Source organism: Misgurnus anguillicaudatus, chromosome 11 (assembly GCF_027580225.2).
Source record: "Misgurnus anguillicaudatus chromosome 11, ASM2758022v2, whole genome shotgun sequence".
Taxonomy (NCBI): domain Eukaryota; kingdom Metazoa; phylum Chordata; class Actinopteri; order Cypriniformes; family Cobitidae; genus Misgurnus; species Misgurnus anguillicaudatus.
The window spans coordinates 10,253,577-10,273,603 of record NC_073347.2 but is presented as its reverse complement, the minus strand read 5'-3'; the positions used below and the strand labels follow the sequence as shown (position 1 = coordinate 10,273,603).

General features: G+C 38.8%; 1 protein-coding gene across 2 annotated transcripts in view; it reads left to right on the top strand.

Moving 5' to 3' along the window:
* thada (THADA armadillo repeat containing) overlaps positions 1–20,027 on the top strand; it is a 125,333-nt gene that overhangs the window by 99,335 nt on the left and 5,971 nt on the right. Inside the window, exons 32-36 of one of the 2 annotated variants that reach the window (XM_055170930.2) lie at positions 9,148–9,539; positions 10,880–11,004; positions 15,916–15,988; positions 18,193–18,349; positions 18,427–18,549. In XM_055170930.2, the coding sequence (XP_055026905.2) occupies positions 9,148–9,539; positions 10,880–11,004; positions 15,916–15,988; positions 18,193–18,349; positions 18,427–18,549 (870 nt within the window). Of the gene's footprint in view, positions 1–9,147; positions 9,540–10,879; positions 11,005–15,915; positions 15,989–18,189; positions 18,350–18,426; positions 18,550–20,027 lie in introns of both variants that reach the window. The other variant, XM_055170929.2, reaches the window with a different exon arrangement.

Below are 20,027 nucleotides of genomic sequence, written 5' to 3'. Positions count from 1 at the left end.
TTTGGTGTCTGAAAGTGAAATTCCTACAAATGCATATCATATGCAAGGTCATTTGCAAAAGCTTGCCTTTCCATGCCTTTTCAGCCCTAATTTTTCACAACATGTCTGAAGTAGATCCTGAAAGTAGTTTTTAACGGCAAAAAAGGCGCTTGAGCTGGTGAAGCTGTTAGTAAATCTGGTCCAAATGACTTGTATGCTATATTCCAAGTCCTCTGTTATAGCTACAGTATTACCTTTTATTATATTATAGTTAAAAGTTATAGCTAGTTTATATGTTATAGCTACCGTATAGTTTAATAAGACTGTCATAGTGTTATTGTGTAGCTATGTCTTATAGTTATCGTATAACAATACTGTATGTTATAGCTTTCATATAGTTTAAAAAGACCGTTGTATAGATACTGTGCAACTATAGCTTATCGTAGATATTGTATAACTATACTGTATGTTATAGCTATCGTATAGTTAATTAAAACTGTTATAAAGTTATTGTGCGACTATCTTATCATAGTTATCATATAACTATAGATGGTTTCAGCAGCAACAACATAAACAAACGGCTTTCGTGGAACAAACGTAACTTCCGGTAAACTCCGCTAAGAATCAATAACAACACCTCTAAAGTCCTTTTAGAGTACTTTATTTCTGATAACAAGCAAAATAAACAAGAAATAGATTACCTTAGTTCATATTTCATATCACTCTAAAAAAAGTTATTAGTGTTATTTTGCTGTCTGCAAAATAACACTAAAAGCTCGTAATCATAGGGAAACCGTTTTTAGCGCGCCTATGAAGAACCACCCGGGGTGATAAAGCACCACTATAGCACCAGATATGGTTCTGTATAGCACAATATGGTTCTACACTAGGGGTGTAACAGTTCAAATTGCTCACGGTTCGGTGCGTATCACGGTTTTAGGGTCACGGTTTCTGTACGTTACGGTACACTTTGGGCACAACAGGCTTCTTTACAAAAATAAAAACCTAAGCTGTTTTTAACCTCTGCAAAATCAAAATTTTTCACTTAAGAGCACTTAATTATTATAATATATTATTATATTATAAGAATTATTATACTACATGTACCAACATCACAGTGCACTTCAAAATGAACATAACATAGCTTAGAACACTGGGTTACTTTTTATATTCAATGCCACTATCTTTAAGTTTTTTCGCAAGAAAATCAGTTTGTTAACATTGTTTACATCTGTCTCACCTGTGATCACGTGGTATCAACATTACCCTGGTGCTGACAGCGCAGTAAGCGACTCGTCATATTGGATGTATTGCCTTGAGCATACGGCACTCGCAAATTTGACAGTTTTGTCCTCGTTTTCTTGAGAATCGCTGCTGCAGTAGACTATATTAGCGGCTTTTCTCCTTCGGTTGAAGCGCTAAACGGTCCGCAACACACACACACACACACACACACACACACACACACATGTGAGGAGGAACTGTGAGGTTGGCAACAGATTTGCATACCACGAGTTGATTGGACAGGTACTCTCACCTAAACACACGCAGAGCTTATTCAGAACCGTACATTAGCAGTTTTATGTGTTGTTTTTTTAACCAAACTATATTAGAAATGCGTGGTCGAATCAAACGTGGTGCACCGTGGTGCACATGCATCCCGAACCTTGGGAGGATAATGGGATGATTTGATTCTTTACCGAGAACCGTTACACCCCTATTCTACACAGGTGCTACACAGGTACTTCATAGGTGCTATATAACACTTAAAATGGTTCCATTATGATTACGAGCCAGTGAACCACTTTTAGTGCTATATTGCATCGTAAAGCGTATTAAAAACGACACTGAGCTAACGTTGCTGTTTAAACTGTGTACTATAATATATACAATGTTAACTACAAACCGGCTGCCAACCTCCCTTCACATATTCATGATCGCCGTCTCCCCATGTCTCAAGGAAAGGTATTTATTCCAGAGTTCATTTTAAATACTACTCAGACCATTAAACAAACAGAAACGGGAAGAAATGTTCAGAGCAGATGCGTAACCGCGGCAACACAAGTGCGTCCGATAAAACGTCTATACTGTATGTTATAGGAACTGTATAGCTCAGGAAGACGGTTGTGAAGTTATCGTTTAACAGTATCTTTTCATAGTTATCATATAACTATATCTTATCACAGTTTTAGTATAACTATGATTAGGAGGGCAACTGTTACGCAAAGCTCCAACCCTAATCTATACTGCATGTTATAGCTTTTATTTGTGGTTATATTATAGTTCATAGATTGTTGTATAGTTATCGTATAACTAAACTGTATGTTATAGCTACTGTATAGTTTAAGGTAACTGTCATATAGAAATTGTGTAGCTATATCTTATAGTTATCATGTAACTATATCTTATTGTTGTTGTATAAAAATACTAAATGTTATAGCTTTCATATAGTAAAAAAGATATTGTGTAACTATAGCTTATTGAAGCTATCGTACAACTCTACTGTATGTTATGGCTATCGTATAGTTTTCGTACAGAAGTTTTTTGGATGACATTTGGATAACAGAATTAAAGTAGTTGGTTTGGCATGACATGAGGATGCATGTCAGAAGTGTTATTTTTAGGAGCCCTAGTCCTTTAAGCAGTGCTGGAAATGGCAGAGATTCACTGGGGGAATCTAGCTGGGGACATTTTTTATATTTTAAACCACACATGCCAAAAGTCCCACTGTATTTATGTCTGAAATTTGCATAGCATTTGGAGGCGATTACGTAGATAACATTTTGAACTGGAACTTCATCCCCCTTCACTCCAAATTCACTCCATGGATTCAGTCCCCCAATTTCCAGCTCTGCCTTTTAAGACAAGATCTTTCATTTTTGTTTCTTTGTTTGTTTCCCTCTTCCACTTTCTCTTTCCACTTACGCTCTTTTGACAGAAGTTGCTCGCCTCAATAAAAAGGTGGATTTAGGAATATTTCAATCTGTCTCACTTAAAGCTAAAGAGAGGGACCTGAACAATCTGCTTTTTCATTCGTCTTGGAATTATTAAGTAGGAGCTGAAATTTTCTGGGCAGTTTCTGCATACTCGCCCTGATACACTCTTCACTTAAACAGGACGCGTATGTGTGTGTGAGAATGAGAGCTGTAAGTAGTTTGGCTCTGAGACACTAAGCAGAGGTTGTGATGGTGTTTTTACTGGAAAAGGTTTAGCCGGACAGGGATATACGGCTTTATGAGCCTGTGCGGATCAAACGCCGCGCCGCCGAGAAGTGCTCCTCTTTCAAAACGGCACCGCACAAATACTCCCACTTCCTCGCTCTCCGACAGCCTAGCACTCAATAGTGTTCATTCAAAACATCATTTTTGATACAAATTGTAATATGTTCCCCATATTTTTATCTTCTCGGGTAAATAAATCCTGGCTGCTTTTTTTACGTACACACAGCGGTTGGCACTGTAAGGGGTCGCCCACTGTGGGAAAGAGTTTTCATGCTCACATCTGCTGCGCACGTTCTTTAGTCGTCTGGGTTTTGTTTTTCACAGTTTGGGTAATGATGGCAGACCATGATGTAAAATCCATGTGTGCGAGCGTATGGTGCTGCCTGGATGTTTGTATCCATGTATGTTTACTACTGTAGTGAGAACAGACAGCCCACTGTTTTCCAGCAGCATAAACTTGAGCTGAATATTGTAAAACACGCACTTTACTGCCTAGTGTGCTGTAAAGGTGTTCGGCCCGTAATGCCATATTTTATAGGATCATTGTGGGTTACTGTATGTAACACTTTTGGGAATTGGCTTATGTTAAGTAAGAATGAAAATTGTCATTTACTCGCATTCATTTTTGTGACACTAAAGGAAACTTTTAATAATGTTGATGTTGCTCTTTTACATGCATATAGTGACAAGTACTGCCAAGCTATATACAGAACCAAAAAGGTGAACTCTTTCTCGAAATTTGTTTGCTTTTCCTATATTAAAGCTTTTTTAGGTTGTGTAAGTCTTTAAGTCATTGGATTTTGTTGCTCTGGCCAATATAACACTGTAATATTGCTATTTTAATAGGAGCACAAAGTTTGGTTACTGAGACTTGGTGGTCGTGGCATTCATGAAAACACATTTTCTGTATGAGTCAGATTGGGATGGCGTGTTTATGTGTCTTTTGAGTGTTTGAGGGCTATTCAAGTTGTCATAAAGCTTCATATGGATGCCCAGAAGTGCTGTCTCCAAACTCGCACACATGTACACACTGACAACCGCAGTGTGTCCTGCTGAGAAATGGCTTTCATTTCCAAGATTAATCATTACTGTCATCCTCGGTCCCTCCAGAGGACTGGCTGTTTTCATAAATGTCATAGTTTTAAAGTGGCCTTTCTCTCGCTTTCTCCATCATGCACGCTGCTCGCTCTCAGTTTCCTCTTTTTGGTGTGAAGGATGTGGGACTTTCCATGTATGTGGTACATTGTGGTGTGACATAGCTTTTTTGGGGGCATTAAAGAAACACATTAAAGATTTGTAATAGATTTGTGTGATGTACTGTGTCAAACATGAAATGAACCTTTGATGATGCAAACACATTAAGTATCTAATGATCTGAATGACTGTGTTACTCATTCTGGAGGAGCTTTATTTACAAAAAAATTTACAAATTTTCAGTTTATACATTTTATACAGTTTTATTTTTAAATCTATTTTAAGTCCCACATTTTAGTAACATAGTTGTAAAAGTAACAAACACAGAGAAAATAAAACTTGCCGCCATATTTGAACTTACCACGCTTATATCTATGGGCCTTTTGACACCCTGTCACATTCGTATTTTCTGATTGGATAGTAAAAAAACAAGTGTAAATGCAAATTTAAATCTGATTGCTGATGCATTTCAGATGAAACTAGACAAGTGTAGATGCATCTGGTTGATGAAGCCACATATGCCACGGCTTTACTCCTTCCTAATGTAAGCACGTCACTCGCAAGTCAGCCGGGAGTGAGGCAAACAAACAAAGATGACACGTCGTTGCTTTATGGAGCGACGACAGTGGGTAAAAATGCTTTCTAAAACAATAAAACAGTCCAATGACAAACTCAATTATATTAACCAAAGAAATAAAACTTTGAAAGGGTGTTTTGCGAAGCGCTTTTCCCCGACTGATACTGTCAGTTATCCTGCGTCTCATTCTCCAGCTTCTCTGTACTGTGCGGAGTGCGCACGCGTCCCCTGTCCAACATACAGCAGTGGCGACTGGTGACTGCTCTTCCGAGGGGCGCAAATTCAAAATATGTGTTCGGAGTGTCGTGTGTTGCTTGTGTTTTGAAGTGTGTGTTTGTTGTGTCGTGTGAGCCATGTGCATCACGTGTTTTGTCAAAATAAGAGCCTGCTGCACACGCGTCAAAATCATTTTGACAAAAAAGATGCTCACGTTCACAAAATACACGCAAGACGCTCCCTTAAAACACTAAACTCTGATTACGCATGAGATTATGCGAGTATCTGGCAAACGTGAGCGTCTCTTTTATCATAAACCCTTTAGATGCATCTGCAGCAGGCACTTATTTTGACAAGACACGTGATGCACATAGGTTCAGTCGACGCGCCAAACACATATTTTGAAATGACGAACCACACACATGACGGGCTACATGCATGTTGTGACGAACTTTGCATCATGCGCCCTAGAAAAAGAATTCACCGGCCGCCACTGACATACAGTAAGTGCTGCCTTTAGTTGCGTTATCGTCGTTTTAAGTTTAAGGCAGAGTAATGAATAGTGTATTTGCATTTTGCGCGGGAGTAGAAGATCGGATTAATCTCCGTTTTGCCTCGACGCATTTATGTGGCTGAATCTAAATGGACCAGTTTTAACAAATCAGATAGCTATCTGATCAGATAAAACAAATGAAACCTTTTTAAACATACTGTCATTTCGAGTACTATATTGATGGAGATATATATATAAACTATGGCTGTGCCCGAATATTTGGGCAGCTGACTTGTTGCCTCGCTCCCTTATGAGGAAAAATTTTAATTTAAATCTTCATCAGTATAGTACTCGAAATGACAGTATGTTTAAAAAGGTTTTCTGATAAAAATTTCAAAAATTATATTTTTATATATACACCGTGCATAGGCATAAAAAAATAACGATTCGATGCATCGGTTAAAAAACTGTTCATCGGATACAAATTAGTATTTGCATTGCGATGCAACGTTTCTAACATCGGTAAAAAACAGATTTATTTACGTATAATTATTAGTAGATGCGCTATACTTTTTATTTATAAACTGACCAAAATTTTAAGATTGTTTTCTTCTCTTTGAACTGTTGCTATATACTGTTGGTGTATCACAACACTACGAAAACCGAGGCGTGTCATGAAAGTTACAAAGCATAAAAAACACAAAATGGAGTTTAAATGGACTCTAATGGAGGAATTGATTTGAGGAAGCAGCCACAGGAAATTCAAGGCTGTTGCTAAAATGCTTTTAATTTATCAGGGCATTTCTATCTAGTGGAATGAATTTGACTGACTGCTCTCTGAAAAGTGAACAGACATATGTGCTAAATTAGAGAAAAAGTGTCCTAAAGGGTCTTAAAAGGGGGGTCTTATAATGATTCAGAAACCATTGTACAAATCCAATGTGTGGAGACTATCTGTATACTCTAAGAAGGATGTGTTATTTTTTTACGCATTGTTTTGTGTTATACTATTTAACACATTATGTGTTATTTTAACAAAGAATGTGTCATTGTGTGTTGATTGAGTGTTAAAAAAGGCAACACAAGATGTGTTTAAACAAAAAAATGTGTTAAACAAAAAAAATGTGTTATTCCACTAATAACACAGAGATGTGTCTAGTTAGGGATGGCACATTAAATATTTTGTGCTTAACAGTCCCTCCAGAAAAACGTGAATATGCGATCGCACGATTCAGTGCATAGTCAGCCAAAGTCTGCATATTTATGCGGGGCCGCATTTTTAAATATGCCGCACTTTCGCTGCGTAAATTGCAGATTTCTGCTCACAAAAAAATGCGGGACTTGCATGATTTCATATGAATTTTTGCAGTAAAGTCACATATATCTTTTATATATATATAGCAATTACTTCACACATGCGCCGCCATGTCCCCCGCTGTCATGGGAATGCCAGGAAGCGACGCAACCACACGACATGAACATCAATGAAGTTCCCGCGTTTTTGCAAGTTCCTGCAATTGCAATTTCATTGCATAAAATTGCATAAATATCCTGGATATTCCATCACATTTTTAAGAAAACATGCCACAAGCTCAAGGATTTTTGCCCACAACAATCACTAAAAACTCTGCGTTTTTCCGGAAGGGCTGGCTTAACAAGACACAAAATGTGCTGTTTTAACACAACCATTTTAAGAGTGTATCATATTAAATTGCATAGCATTATATTTTTTCATTGCATCGGACCGCACTGCATCGTAAAGGGGTGCTTCATATGCATCTTTAATGTATATATACATATGGATGTTTGTCATAATGAAAATAACATTTAAAAAAGATTTTAGTATAAAATGATTTGTTTGTGATTAATTGAATAACAATATTTAACAATATCAATCTGGAATGGCATTACGGTAAATAAATGTGACCCTGGACCACAAAACCATAAGTAGCACAAGTAAATTTTTAGCAATAGCTAAAAATACATTGTATCGGTCAAAATTATTGTTTTTGTAAGTAAAGATATGTTCCAGGAAGATATTTTGTACATTTCCCAATGTAAATATATCAAAAATTATTTATCATTAGTAATATGTGTTGGACTTCACTTGGACTACTTAAAAGATGATTTTATCAATATTTAGATTTCTTTCACACCCTCACATTCCAGATTTTCGAATAGTTGTAGTTCGCCCAAATATTGCCCTACAAACCATACATCAATGGAAAGCTTATTTATTCACCTTTTTAGATTTCTCAAATATCAGTTTCAAACAACTGACCCTTATGACTGGTTTTGTGGTGTTTTCTGGGTCACAAATTACAAGAACATATTTAAGTGCACTATATTTCTTTTTGTGCCCAGTGGTTCTTGATTTTTGTGTACATTGTAGGCAAAAAAGAGAGAGAGAAAGTGAAAGAAATGGACATCATTAACCAAAGTCTGTCTCACGGCCGACTAGTTCTCATCCCCCTGCCTTTGTTAATGATGTTTTCCTCTCAGTATGTTGCTTTGTGGTAATGAGTACTTGGCTCGGGCGTAAGGGGATTAAAACGGTTAGCATCATAGCTACAATTTCAATTTTACTTCAGCTGTATTTTTCTTTCGCTCTGAGTAACTGCTTTTCTTGGTTGAATTACTCAAGAATATGGGAAGGTTTTCAAGGAAAGTTTTGTCTGTGATTGAATGAAGATGTAAAACATTGCATGTGGAAGAGATCCTTATTTGTGATCAATTGGCATTTAAATAGCGCTAGGTCTGTTTCGAAGGCTGACGGTTTGTTGGCGATGTCTGTGTCAGGGTCGTGGTGATGAGGTATTTTCCACATACAATTATATCTTCTAGTTCCCTTCACCACCCTGATTTCAAACATGCCTCCCCTCCGCCCCTCTCTTATAATAACAGTCTGGGTGTGTGTGAACGTGTTAACAATTAACATCGTTGAAACAGGTGTTGAGCAATGCACGTGCCCAAATATGTGTGATCCTCGATAAGAGCGGGGTGCTCGGGTTGATCCGAGCGTGCTCGGTGAAGAGTGCTCGGGAGAGTCCTTTTGATGCTCGGGTGTCACGGTAACCGGGCTCTTCTCCTGGGGAATGTGCCACGGACCCACCCTCTCATCCACTCCTTGTTCAACCATGTATGGGACCAGATTGGGTTGCAGTGTGGGAGTTTGAATGGGTCCTTTTGAAGTCCTCAGATAGAGGAGTGGACTTTATTTCGAGCTCAGAAGAATATTGTAAAGTCATAATTCAATAAGGAGAAAGGTCGTTTGAGGTTCTTACACACTTGTAATTTCCAGAATGCTTTTTATATGATGGCATAATCAGTATATAGGTAGTAAGCTCAATTTCTGTGTCTCAATGGGTCTTTTGCAGTGCAAAGGTCATGGGTTCACTGTAAGTCGCTTTAGATAAACATGTCTGCCAAATTCATACATTTTAATAGAGTTCCATTATTTTGTCTAGATTCCCAGCTGAAGAAACTACGAGAAGAAACTCTGCACATCCTGATGGTCTCTGAACTTGTGGCACCTGAAGGGGGGTCCAGTGACATCAATCCGGCAGTTCCTGGAGCCATGCAGTACCTGCAAAGTCTGGCCAGCATAGCTGTCAGCATCTGTGTGGATTCACCTCACCTGTGGCAGTGTCTAGAGTCTGAAAGGATACAGAAAGACCTGCTGATGTGTCTGCTGCAGTGCCAGCACTATGAGATTCGATTGTTTGCCCTGGAACGGCTCCTCGAGAGACTTCGGAGGGCAGAGGCGGGGTCCCAACGTGGCCTTTGGCCCTTGGAAGCGTGTGTGTCGAGTCTTACCTGTCTGGCCCTTCGTGAGACGCACCCTGGGTGTCAAGCCAAGGTGAGGAAAGAGACCAAAACGTCACCAAGCACTCCATAAACCGACCTCACCAAAACATAACGGGATAATTAAACATAAAACATGAAATAATTTTCAATAGCGTCAAGATGCACGTTAGCGAACAAAACCTTGGATTGTTCTCCTAACTGGGGTGAAAAAAACTCTTTACAGTCCTGAGACGAATGAATACAGCTGTCTGTCTACATGTCACATGCCCTGATCCAGGCTGAAATAAACAACTACACGATAATAATAACCTGCTGCACATGTCTGAATGAAAACGGCTGAATGTTGTTTAATTTCCATTCAGATACACGCACTTTATCCTTTCAGCGAAGAGCCCGGCCCTGCGCATTGAAAAAGCGAGGCGATTTCCTGTTTAGAAAACGGGGTCGTATTGCGATTCCTCATAAACACTCAACCAACCATCAATTACCCTCCTGTTTTGCCATTCCTATCATTAAGCAATGTTCAAACTGACGGGAATTGCCTTGTGTGTGTGTGTGTGCGCGCGCGTCTGGGGGTGTGTGTTTTTATATGTGTCTGCGTATGTATTTATGTCTGTTGCAGTGTGTTTGCTTGGGTAGGGGACGGGGGTGTGTGTGTGTTCTTAAAAGCCGTTTTATTGGCCAACTGTTAATGTTTAAAGCGCTGCTGTTAAGCTGCTCCTGCCGCTCCAGGCTCTCGATATGGCCTGGTTTCTATGGTGAGTCTGCTGTTCCACCAAAGCATTCTGGGAGTAAAGAAGAGCGTCAGGTTAATTTCCTCTGAGTGCCTAGCGTCCAAATCCATTCTGAGAATACTTATTCAGGTCTTACAATCAAATCCGTACTGAATGCATCATCATGTACTCTCCCTTGACCAAAATTTGTGTACGTTTGTATGCAAGCGTGCATGTCCGAAGTATCGCAAAGGCCAAGGAACATTGTTCTTTAGAGACGGATGTACTGCCTTTGCACTGCAAGATTTAATAATCTTTGCTCAAGAATGTTAGCAAACCCCCATGAGCTACCTGGTCTGTCAAGGTATAAAGAACAGAGGGAAAAGACAGAAGGGGGTCTGAGGAGAAAAACAAGCCTTCGGTTAACTCCCCTCGTTCTGTCTGAGACGAGCGTTTGGGGGGAAACCCGAGGCCAGAACTGAACCAGATGTGTTTTACGTGCAGGGGGATGGAGGGTTAGATGGTTGGTGGGGAGGGAGGAATGTTATTGACAGACCGGAGGTGAAACGAGGGAATGGTCATATGGATAAAAAGAAAACAGAGATGGGTTGAAATGAAAACATTGAATATATCCATAAAACATCTTCATCAGATTTATTCTTGTTGTGGTTTCTCACAGGTTCTGCAGCTTCTTGCTATTCTTCCTCTGTCGTCTGTCTTGGCCTGGAGAGATGGTTCAAGATTTCTTAGCTGTCAGGAGGTGCTTGTACATCTCCTCAAACTGGCTGAGACGTCTACACACAGGTGAACTACATAATATACAGCACCCCTATAACAAGACTTGCATATTTTTAGTAAGATACATGAAACGGTTAATCATAGAAGTAAAATGTAACTTTTTTTGTGTTCAAATTCCTGTTCCAGTTTAATAAATAGAAAACTATGAGTAAGGCTTTTATATATAGACTTTCAGAAGAGTGTCAACATTTCCTCCTCTGTGGCACTATCAAAATATTACTGTGTAAGTTATCCAACATGTCAACTTTTGACCCAGCCGTAGTTCACTGACAGGCTGGGCCATATCACATACATATCGCAGGTGATACGTCCACGATAACTATTGCAAAATTGACCCGATTGTCAGTGAACTACGGCTTTGTGTAGTAAATGTCGCTCCACCTGAAAGCAGGTGATGGCAAATTACTACTAATCAATGAACCGGCTTTATTGACGGGATGCGCGTGACAATCACATGCAAATTATTGCCCATCCCTAGTTCAAAAAAGTTTTTAGCCATTTGTTTGAACTAGCAATAAACCGATTTAACGGATTTTTATAAAAATACTATTATAAAAGCATTTTGAAATTATTGGCATTAGCTAAGCATGCGTACGCACAAATTTTTGCGTGAGATGTGCGTACAGATGTTTTCACAAACCGCGATTCAACAAAAACTTTCGTATCAAAATTTATTCTAAATGTACGCAAAAATTATAGAATTATAGACCTAAAACCACTCGTACCCAATAATCACTTACACTATAATCAAATACTAGGCTATAATTATAATGTTTATAATAATATTGATATATAAAATTTACATGATTGTATTTTATATAATAATGTTTTCTGTATTATATATTATTATACATGATCTATATTATTATTATTATTATTATTATACATTATTATAGCCTACTTTTTTTCTTCACATATAAAGAAGATGCACGTGATGACAAATCTTCACGCTTTCCTTCCTCACTTTTTAAATCTCTGTATGAAAGCATCTTTTTAATGCCTAATGTAAACATCATGTAAATGTAAGGAGAAGTCCAAACATCAATCACTTGATCTCCTGTCTGTTTTATTTAAAATATATACAATTTTTGAAAACTTTTTATTTATTTATTGTAAAATATCCCCATGTTGTTTTTTATTTTGTATTAATATTTTGATTTGATTCATTGATATTTTGAACGCAATAATAAGCATTGCAATTTTTTTATTTTAGATACAGATACGCGTCTCTGTCATATTAATTAAATGTCAATTATTAACAATATTATTTGTTAATGCATCCTATACTTATTTAATGTTACTCAATTTGATGGACAGCTTCCATCAGCGACTGCAAAACCTCCCAAATAAAAAACTGCTCTTAAATTTTCTGTGGACTAGCGCTTCGCTGCGGAACGCCCTTATATGGAGCTGGTTTGGACGTGTTTTTTGCAAATTACCAACCTTGTGCACGCGACTGCTTATGTAAAACACTCCAAATTCACTAACGTAAGACCAAACTCATCTACGTACGCATGTGTTGTGAGTTATTTGAAAAGTTTTTGTGAGAAGTTTACGTGTGAACGTACGAAAACGTATGCAATTATTAGTGAATGAGACCCAGTGTTCGTTTGCTTTTGAAAGATGACTAGTGGAAAATCATGAAATGGAAAATATGGGCTCTTTAGCCTTCTAGCATAACCTGTGTTTGCAATGAGATGCTTGAATGAATGGCATAATTTTTAAGAAGGTTGTGACAGTCGTGACAGTGTTGCCAGCTGCCCTTGAAGTAGGCCCTTGCTTTTGTTTTTGTCAGCCAATCCAGTGGCTTTTCATAGATAAATGAGTAAAAAATGAGCAAAAAAAAAATATATATATATATATATATATATATACTAACATTACTATCGATACTGTATCGGCAATCTTACAAGCTGATGATATGATGATCTCACTTTGGAAAATATCGCCCAACACTATATCATAAAAATTTAACATAAGATATCAAAAAATTGTGTTTTGGAGCAGCCTACATGCCCCTCTCATATTGAATATGTTAACCAAATATAGTCTGTTTAGTGTTTCTGGTGCCCCTGAATGTACTTTTAAACACCGATTTAAACTTAAAAGATTTAGCGACCGCCTGAAACACCCCAGTCATGTTCTTGGCAGCTGTAGACATAACGTCCCATTGATAAAGTGGCGGTTTGGGGTGTCCGATCTCCCTCTGGGACGCGAGAGGTACTTTGTTAAGCGTCTAGCGCTGTTAGCGGAAAGCGTAATGGCCTTAGATGTGGGTTCTCACAACAAAAGAAACCACACATACCTGTGGTCGCCAACCGGCCTGCATGCATCAATCACCCTCTTATACCTACGGCAAAGCGGGACAGGGATTGATTTACACATCTAAGGGTCGCAGCTACCTGTGCTTCAATCAAGTATGCATGCTTATACGTATACCTTTACATAGGGTTATTCCCTGTAATTTGTGGGTATGTACATGCTTGAAGATGTGTGTTTACGTAGCCGCGTGTGCACCGTGCCAGCAGGTGCAGTTGCCCTGTTGTTTTTGGCTCCCAGGTGCCTTTCGGGGCCCCTCTGTCTGAAAAACAGACACCTTTACATCCCAGCGTACAGTGAACACAGACCCTCAGTATTACATTACAAAGACTCCCTTTCCTTTCTGCGCTTTTAATCTCACCCCTGAAGTTCAGTGACGTGTAACGCTGGAGTATAGTTATTTGTCCGGTGTGACATGATATGAGGCTTTTGTAGCTGTGGCTGAGCAATGCCGTAAGTCTGGCCGTGTTTGTGTTATTCTGTAATGTAGTTGGACAGTCGCGGTGTTGTGTAATGGCACATTTGCTGGGTGTATTTTGGTAGCTGCGTTCTGTTGAACAACACTTGTTGAAGTACACCTGTTCTGAGATCAACTTAGAAAAACAGCCTCTTCAAACTTGGCCCGCCGCTGGTTATAGAGCGCATGCCAAAATTCTGTTTCTTTTTATCATGCTAGATTATGACGGAGTGATATAAGAGACACTTTCAATATTTTAGAGTTGTTTAGTAGCATATTAAATAGATTTTTCACATGTAATGATTTTGATGTGCTGCTTAGACCCAGCTGGACCCTTGCATGTTGCAAAATCCCTATAAAGTTTATAGAGTAAATACAATCTCGCTATATTAGGTGCATATACAGTAAATAAACTTAAGTATATATAAATAAAGTCTGAGCTCCTGAGTTCATGTAGCTCAACTGGTTTTGCTTTGCGATAGCAATGCAAAAGGTCATGGGTTTGATCATCAGGAAACACACTTGCTGATCAAATGCATAGCTTTAATACACTGTAAAGCCTGGTTTATAGTTCTCCATCAGACTTATGCCGTAGCACACCGCATAGCCTGGAGCACGCCTCTCTAAAAATATAAAAATGCGTCATTTCTACGCAGATCGCGAGAGCTGTGATTGGTCTGTTAGAATCCCACTTTTAAAGTGCGTTGCAATTCCTTGTACCAGGGTTCAACATAAAGGACTGCCTGATGGCCTGGGGCCAGCGTGAGAGACACTCGGGCCAGTAAACAGTATAGTGCTTTGCTAAAATATATTTTCTGCCTGTGGCCATTTGTCTGTATGTATTCTTATGCAATGTTACCATCGAGACACATTTTAAGCATCACAAATGTTAACTTCTCGGCAATGTCAGGAGGTTTCTCCTAACTTATTGGTTGTTGTGGACACTGTTGCGTGTGTTGCGTGTTACCTCAGCTGGTAGAGCAAAGAGACATAAAGATGGTGCCGGCGCCCTCTAATTATGAAAATGTAATTATTTAAAAGAATTGAATTTCTGTCAAAAGATCATTCTAAAAGTTACACACTGCACCTTTAATAACACTGTTTTATTAATATTGGTTTGTTATCTTCCTAACAAAAAGATTCCTTTAATTTCTGTGCACAATCATTTTTGACTTTTAAATTATTACTTTAAATATGTGACACCGAAATCTTTTTTGGTGGGGCCAGTGAAAATTTTAGCAGGGCAAGTGAAAACCTGAATCATATTTTTGTTGATCCCTGCGTATGCATTTCCACTACAGTAAAAACAAAAATGGATGGAGTTGAGGAATGATATTTAACAACTCGAGCTGCAACAAAAGTCGCTATCTATTTTCCACCATCACTGCTGATGCTTCTCCAATAACGTACACAACAAACTGCTTCTTCTTTGGTCACCATTAAGGCCAATTTATATTTGTGTGTAAGGTCTACCCCATAGGTTATCCGTTGTAGCCTGACGTGCACCTCACCAAATTTTTAACAGCGCGTCAGTTCTACGCGGACCGCAAGGGCTGTGATTAGTCCACTAGAACCCCTCCCATCAGGTAAAAAAACTGCGTCATAGGTATTTTCATTTGCAACGGTGAAAACAAAGATGGGCCAAGTTGAGGAGTGATTTAGCTAAAACTGCAACAAAAGTCGCTGTTTATTTACTTCCATCACTGCTGGTCTTCTCAAATCATACACAACAAGTTGCTGTTTCTTCTTCGTTTGTGGGTTAAGCTGGCCAAGCTGCTTCTTTATTGATGGTTGCGCTGCTACTGTGGTTACACGCGTGGATACTGCCTACCAGCGGTCTGCATGTTTGTTTGCATGTTGACGTGGACGATGACGCAGAAGAATATATGAAAACCAACGCGTATCCTACGCCGTCGCCGCTATGCCGTAGAATGTTCGCACAACTATAATGAGCCCTTAAACATGCAAACATGTGAACAACGATACAGAAGTATAAATGGAAACTGACTCGTAGTAGCCTGCATTGTAAAGTCTACAACACAGAAGTATAAATCAGCCTTTAATTGTTTTGGATAAAGGTGTCTGCCAAATGCATGAATGTAAATGTAAACTAGATTTTTCTTGTGTTTTTTGTGTTTTAGTGTGGATCTATACTGTGCTGCTCTCTACATGACATCTCGACTGGTGGTGCATCTGGTTGAATCAACAGAACAGGTGAGGAAGAATAGAAAAGCATTGCATAAGAATAATTTACAAGAGATACATAAGAACAAGCCAACCGTCTCCATTGACTTTGTATTGCAAGAGGCCGCCTCCTTGTCATTTTTGGCTTATAACAAAAAACAGAATAATGCCTTAAAGCTGCTGTGTGACAATATGTACAGCTAACAAGCCAAAGAACCCAGAAATAAGTTTTAATAAGCTGTCGAGCCCTAAAACCTAGCCTTTAAGGAGAATAAAGTGGATCGCCGACTACGTTTCCCCCTAGTGGACACAGTTTTACTAATAGGAGTACTATGAAAAGTTGCCTGTTTTCACTTTTGTGTCTTTAAACGCTTGTTTTTTTGGGGTCGACAGCTTATAAAAACTTATGTTTTTTTTTGGCTTGTTAGATGTACACCTTGTCACACAGCAGCTTTTAGGTATTATTCTGTTTTTAAGTTTAATCTGTAAATAAGTTTTTATAAGCTGTCGACCCCAAAAAACAAGCGTTTAAAGACACAAAAGTGAAAACAGGCAACTTTTCATAGTACTCATATAGTAGAACTGCGTCCACTAGGGGGAAACGTAGTCGACGATCCACTTTATTCTCCTTAAAGGATGGGTTTTACGGCTCGACAGCTTATAAAAACTTATTTCTGGGTTCTTTGGCTTGTTAGCTGTACATATTGGCACACAGCAGCTTTTAGGCATTATTCTGTATTTTGTTATAAGCCAGAAATGACAAGGAGGCGGCTTCTCGCAATACAAAGTCAATGGAGACGGTTGGATTGTTTCCCCCCCCCGGTGGATGTGGCTTTCAGATTTGCATAACTGCGCTTTGTCTCTATTGGCGAGTCTTCATATAAGAGAAAACGCTTTCCTGCCAATGACGAGTTTTTACGGCAATCCATATTTCCGCTATTATCCACTAGGTGGCGCTCTCATCCAACTTATAAAACACTAATGCATTCACTTATTCAAAGCAGTAAATACTGTGTGTATGTGTGGATCATCCCTATGAATCTGACCTCTGATAAAAGTTCTTTACAAAAAATGCAATTTAATGCACCAATGCAATTATTGGTGTTTTTGAAGAAACTTACCCATATTTGAGAGGTGATAAAAAGAGAACAAATGAAGATATCATTTCATTTGAAATATTGTATGTTTATATATTTAAAGAAAAAATTTTTTGGAAGGCATTAAACTTTTAGGAAAAATCGTAAAAAAGGCTGGCTTTTTTTAAACGCTGGTGTGGAAAGAGTTAATACCAGGTGTAAATGTGCTACTAGACCGAGTCAAACTAGTTAAACTGGACTCTTTATCTTTCACTATCTAGACTGATTACAGACGATTCACCTTATAGCAGTTTAACATTCCATCACATCTCACTACAAATAAGAAAATCCTTGAATAACAGCTCATATGGGCTTTATCTTAACCAGGCCCCGGACAGATTAGCCAGCTTCTTTTCACACAGGTTTTTAAGAGCTGTTAATGTTGTTTGTAGGTCATAGAGATGTTTGTGAACGGGTTGTTAGGCGGTTAATCTTGAGGTGTGACGGCGAGGTTTATTTGGCTGCAAGATCATTGTCTTTGTTGACAATGTGATATGCTGCTGTCAATACTTTAAATAGTTCGAATGTTAGTATTTCAAAACATAAGAATTTTTGATATTAGATATAGACACAGGTATCAGATTTTTCCAATGAGGAAGTGCATTATTTACCGAAAATAATGAGTCATATGATTGTAATCTTATATTACATTACAAATGAAACATACTTTATCTCATCTAAATGTTTTTTTGTGTATAAGATAAGCATATATTCATAACACACAGATAAATCTCACACTATGCACACTTTTTCATAATACAAAAACAGATTTCCTATTCTGATTGGATGAGTCAAATGTGTTGTAATAATACATTTAATATAAGTACAGAAGTCTATATCACTGCAGCAGCTTGCAACGTTTCTCAGCAACCATAAAAATAAACTCACTTTGGGTTGTGCCTGACAAAACATAACATCAACTTCATCCTAATATAGTAAACTTGTTTGGGCGCATGCTACTGTATATGAATGAGGTAATCATACAACACCGTGGTATTTGTATGTGATAAAGTCACTGTACCATAACACTTGTCGTACAAGATATTAGTAGAGTACTTTGATCAAAATGACTTAGTATGGAGTGTGTGTACACAGCAGGACCTCAGTGAAGATGCAATGTCCTGCTTCAGTCGATGGGGGGCGCTGGTCGTGCAGGGCTGCGATGAGGAGCAACCTGTGGAGGTCAAGATGATGTCAGCTGAGGTTCTGGTGAAGGCCGTCCACACCTTACTGACAGCGCCAGCATTGCCTTTGGGTGAGCGGGATGTCTGCCAAAGAGAATGAGTATGTGAGGAATCTGAATTATAGCTTACATTGTGTTTGTGTTTTCAGGTATCACACAAACCGTGGCGTTATGGAAGAGTCTGTTTACATTATTACAGGATGAAGATCAAGACGTGAGGGACAGAGCCGCTGAATTCACCAGCTGTATCCCAGCTCGCTTACACGACACGGGTAAACACACGTCTTTATGGACATATTGATTGCCATTGACTTGTATTGGGATTACTATAATGTAAGGGATGTATTGAAATCATGCTTCGTCTAACTTTTAATGAACCCCCAAAAGCAAAAGAGATGATGGTTTTACCAAAACATGGTCTAGATAGAAGAGTCACTCTAGGACATCAGATGGGGAAAACTGGAAAGGGAGGCATATTAAGTAGAGTGTTTTGGAGGGATTTTGGGAAATGGGGGGTTGGGTCGATTTGGTTTACGACTGAGTCGAGGTGTGAGGGTGGGGCGGAGGAACAGCAGCTTTGCTCCTTTGAAATGGAGGCGCGTGGGTCAGCGTTGCAGAGAGGAACATCACCTCGGTCCCATAAATCAGTCACATCAAAACCACATCATTACCACATTCCCTGACACGCTGATATCCTGCTTCACATGGACAAGAAAAACAAGAGACGGTGGGGGAGAACGAAAAGAAAGCCTCATCCCACAATTCTTTGCGGCTTCTTTGGTCTCCAACCCATTTCTCTCAAAGAACCTGCTTGTTTTGGGTTGTTAACGTGAAATGTCGATCACTGTCCTGCGTGTGGTTTCTGATTTCATGGATTTCTGAAATACTCGATTCTGATTGGTGAATTGTGGCAACTTTTTTCTTTTTAAATAGCTTTATATGATCATTTACAAAATAGTTGTGATACTTAATGATCACTGCCAAAAGTTGAAAAATTGACAGTGACAGCATCTGAAATAAACACTTTTACCTGCATCTGAAATGTTGATGTTAAAATAAGTCACTACACTTTTTCCATTTTGGACTTGTGAAAGGGGAAGCAGTTCAAATACATGTGAAGTAACTCTTACTGTAATCACATTTCTGGATATGTTCTTGGCTCTGTCTCTCTCTTCGCCGTCACAGTGAAGTCTTTGTCCAGTACACAACAAACTAATTCACTTAAACACTTTTATTCCTTCACGATCTCAATACAAATTAGGTTGGAAATCAGAACCTCTGGCATCACTTGACAAGGCTTTTAGAGGGGTGAGAGGTACATCTGATTATAACATTAAGAGGGAAACCGGACTGTATTCTCACCGGGAGACTCAAGTGTTCAAGCATTTCAAATGTAATTACTGTGCCCGAAATGCTCTGCGCTTTTCTCCCGTGCTTGCCAGATATTTTTGGACCCATTCACTTTTCCACCAGTTACTGATATGCAACTAGATTTTTACAACTTCTGAGAAATGTTTTATGCGTCACAGTATATAAGGTGCTGTGGGTGTTCGCCTACTGACCCACATCTAACGCTAGCCGTATAGTACTGTTTTTTATGCATAAGCGAGGGTCCTCGTACACCATACCAGTGTCGTGTTTTTGTTAGTCTTTTGGATGAAAATGCTTTTTAGTTTTAGTCACATTTTAGTCACTTATAAACTTGATAGATTTAGTCAAGTTTTAGTCGATGAAAACACAAAAAGGCTTT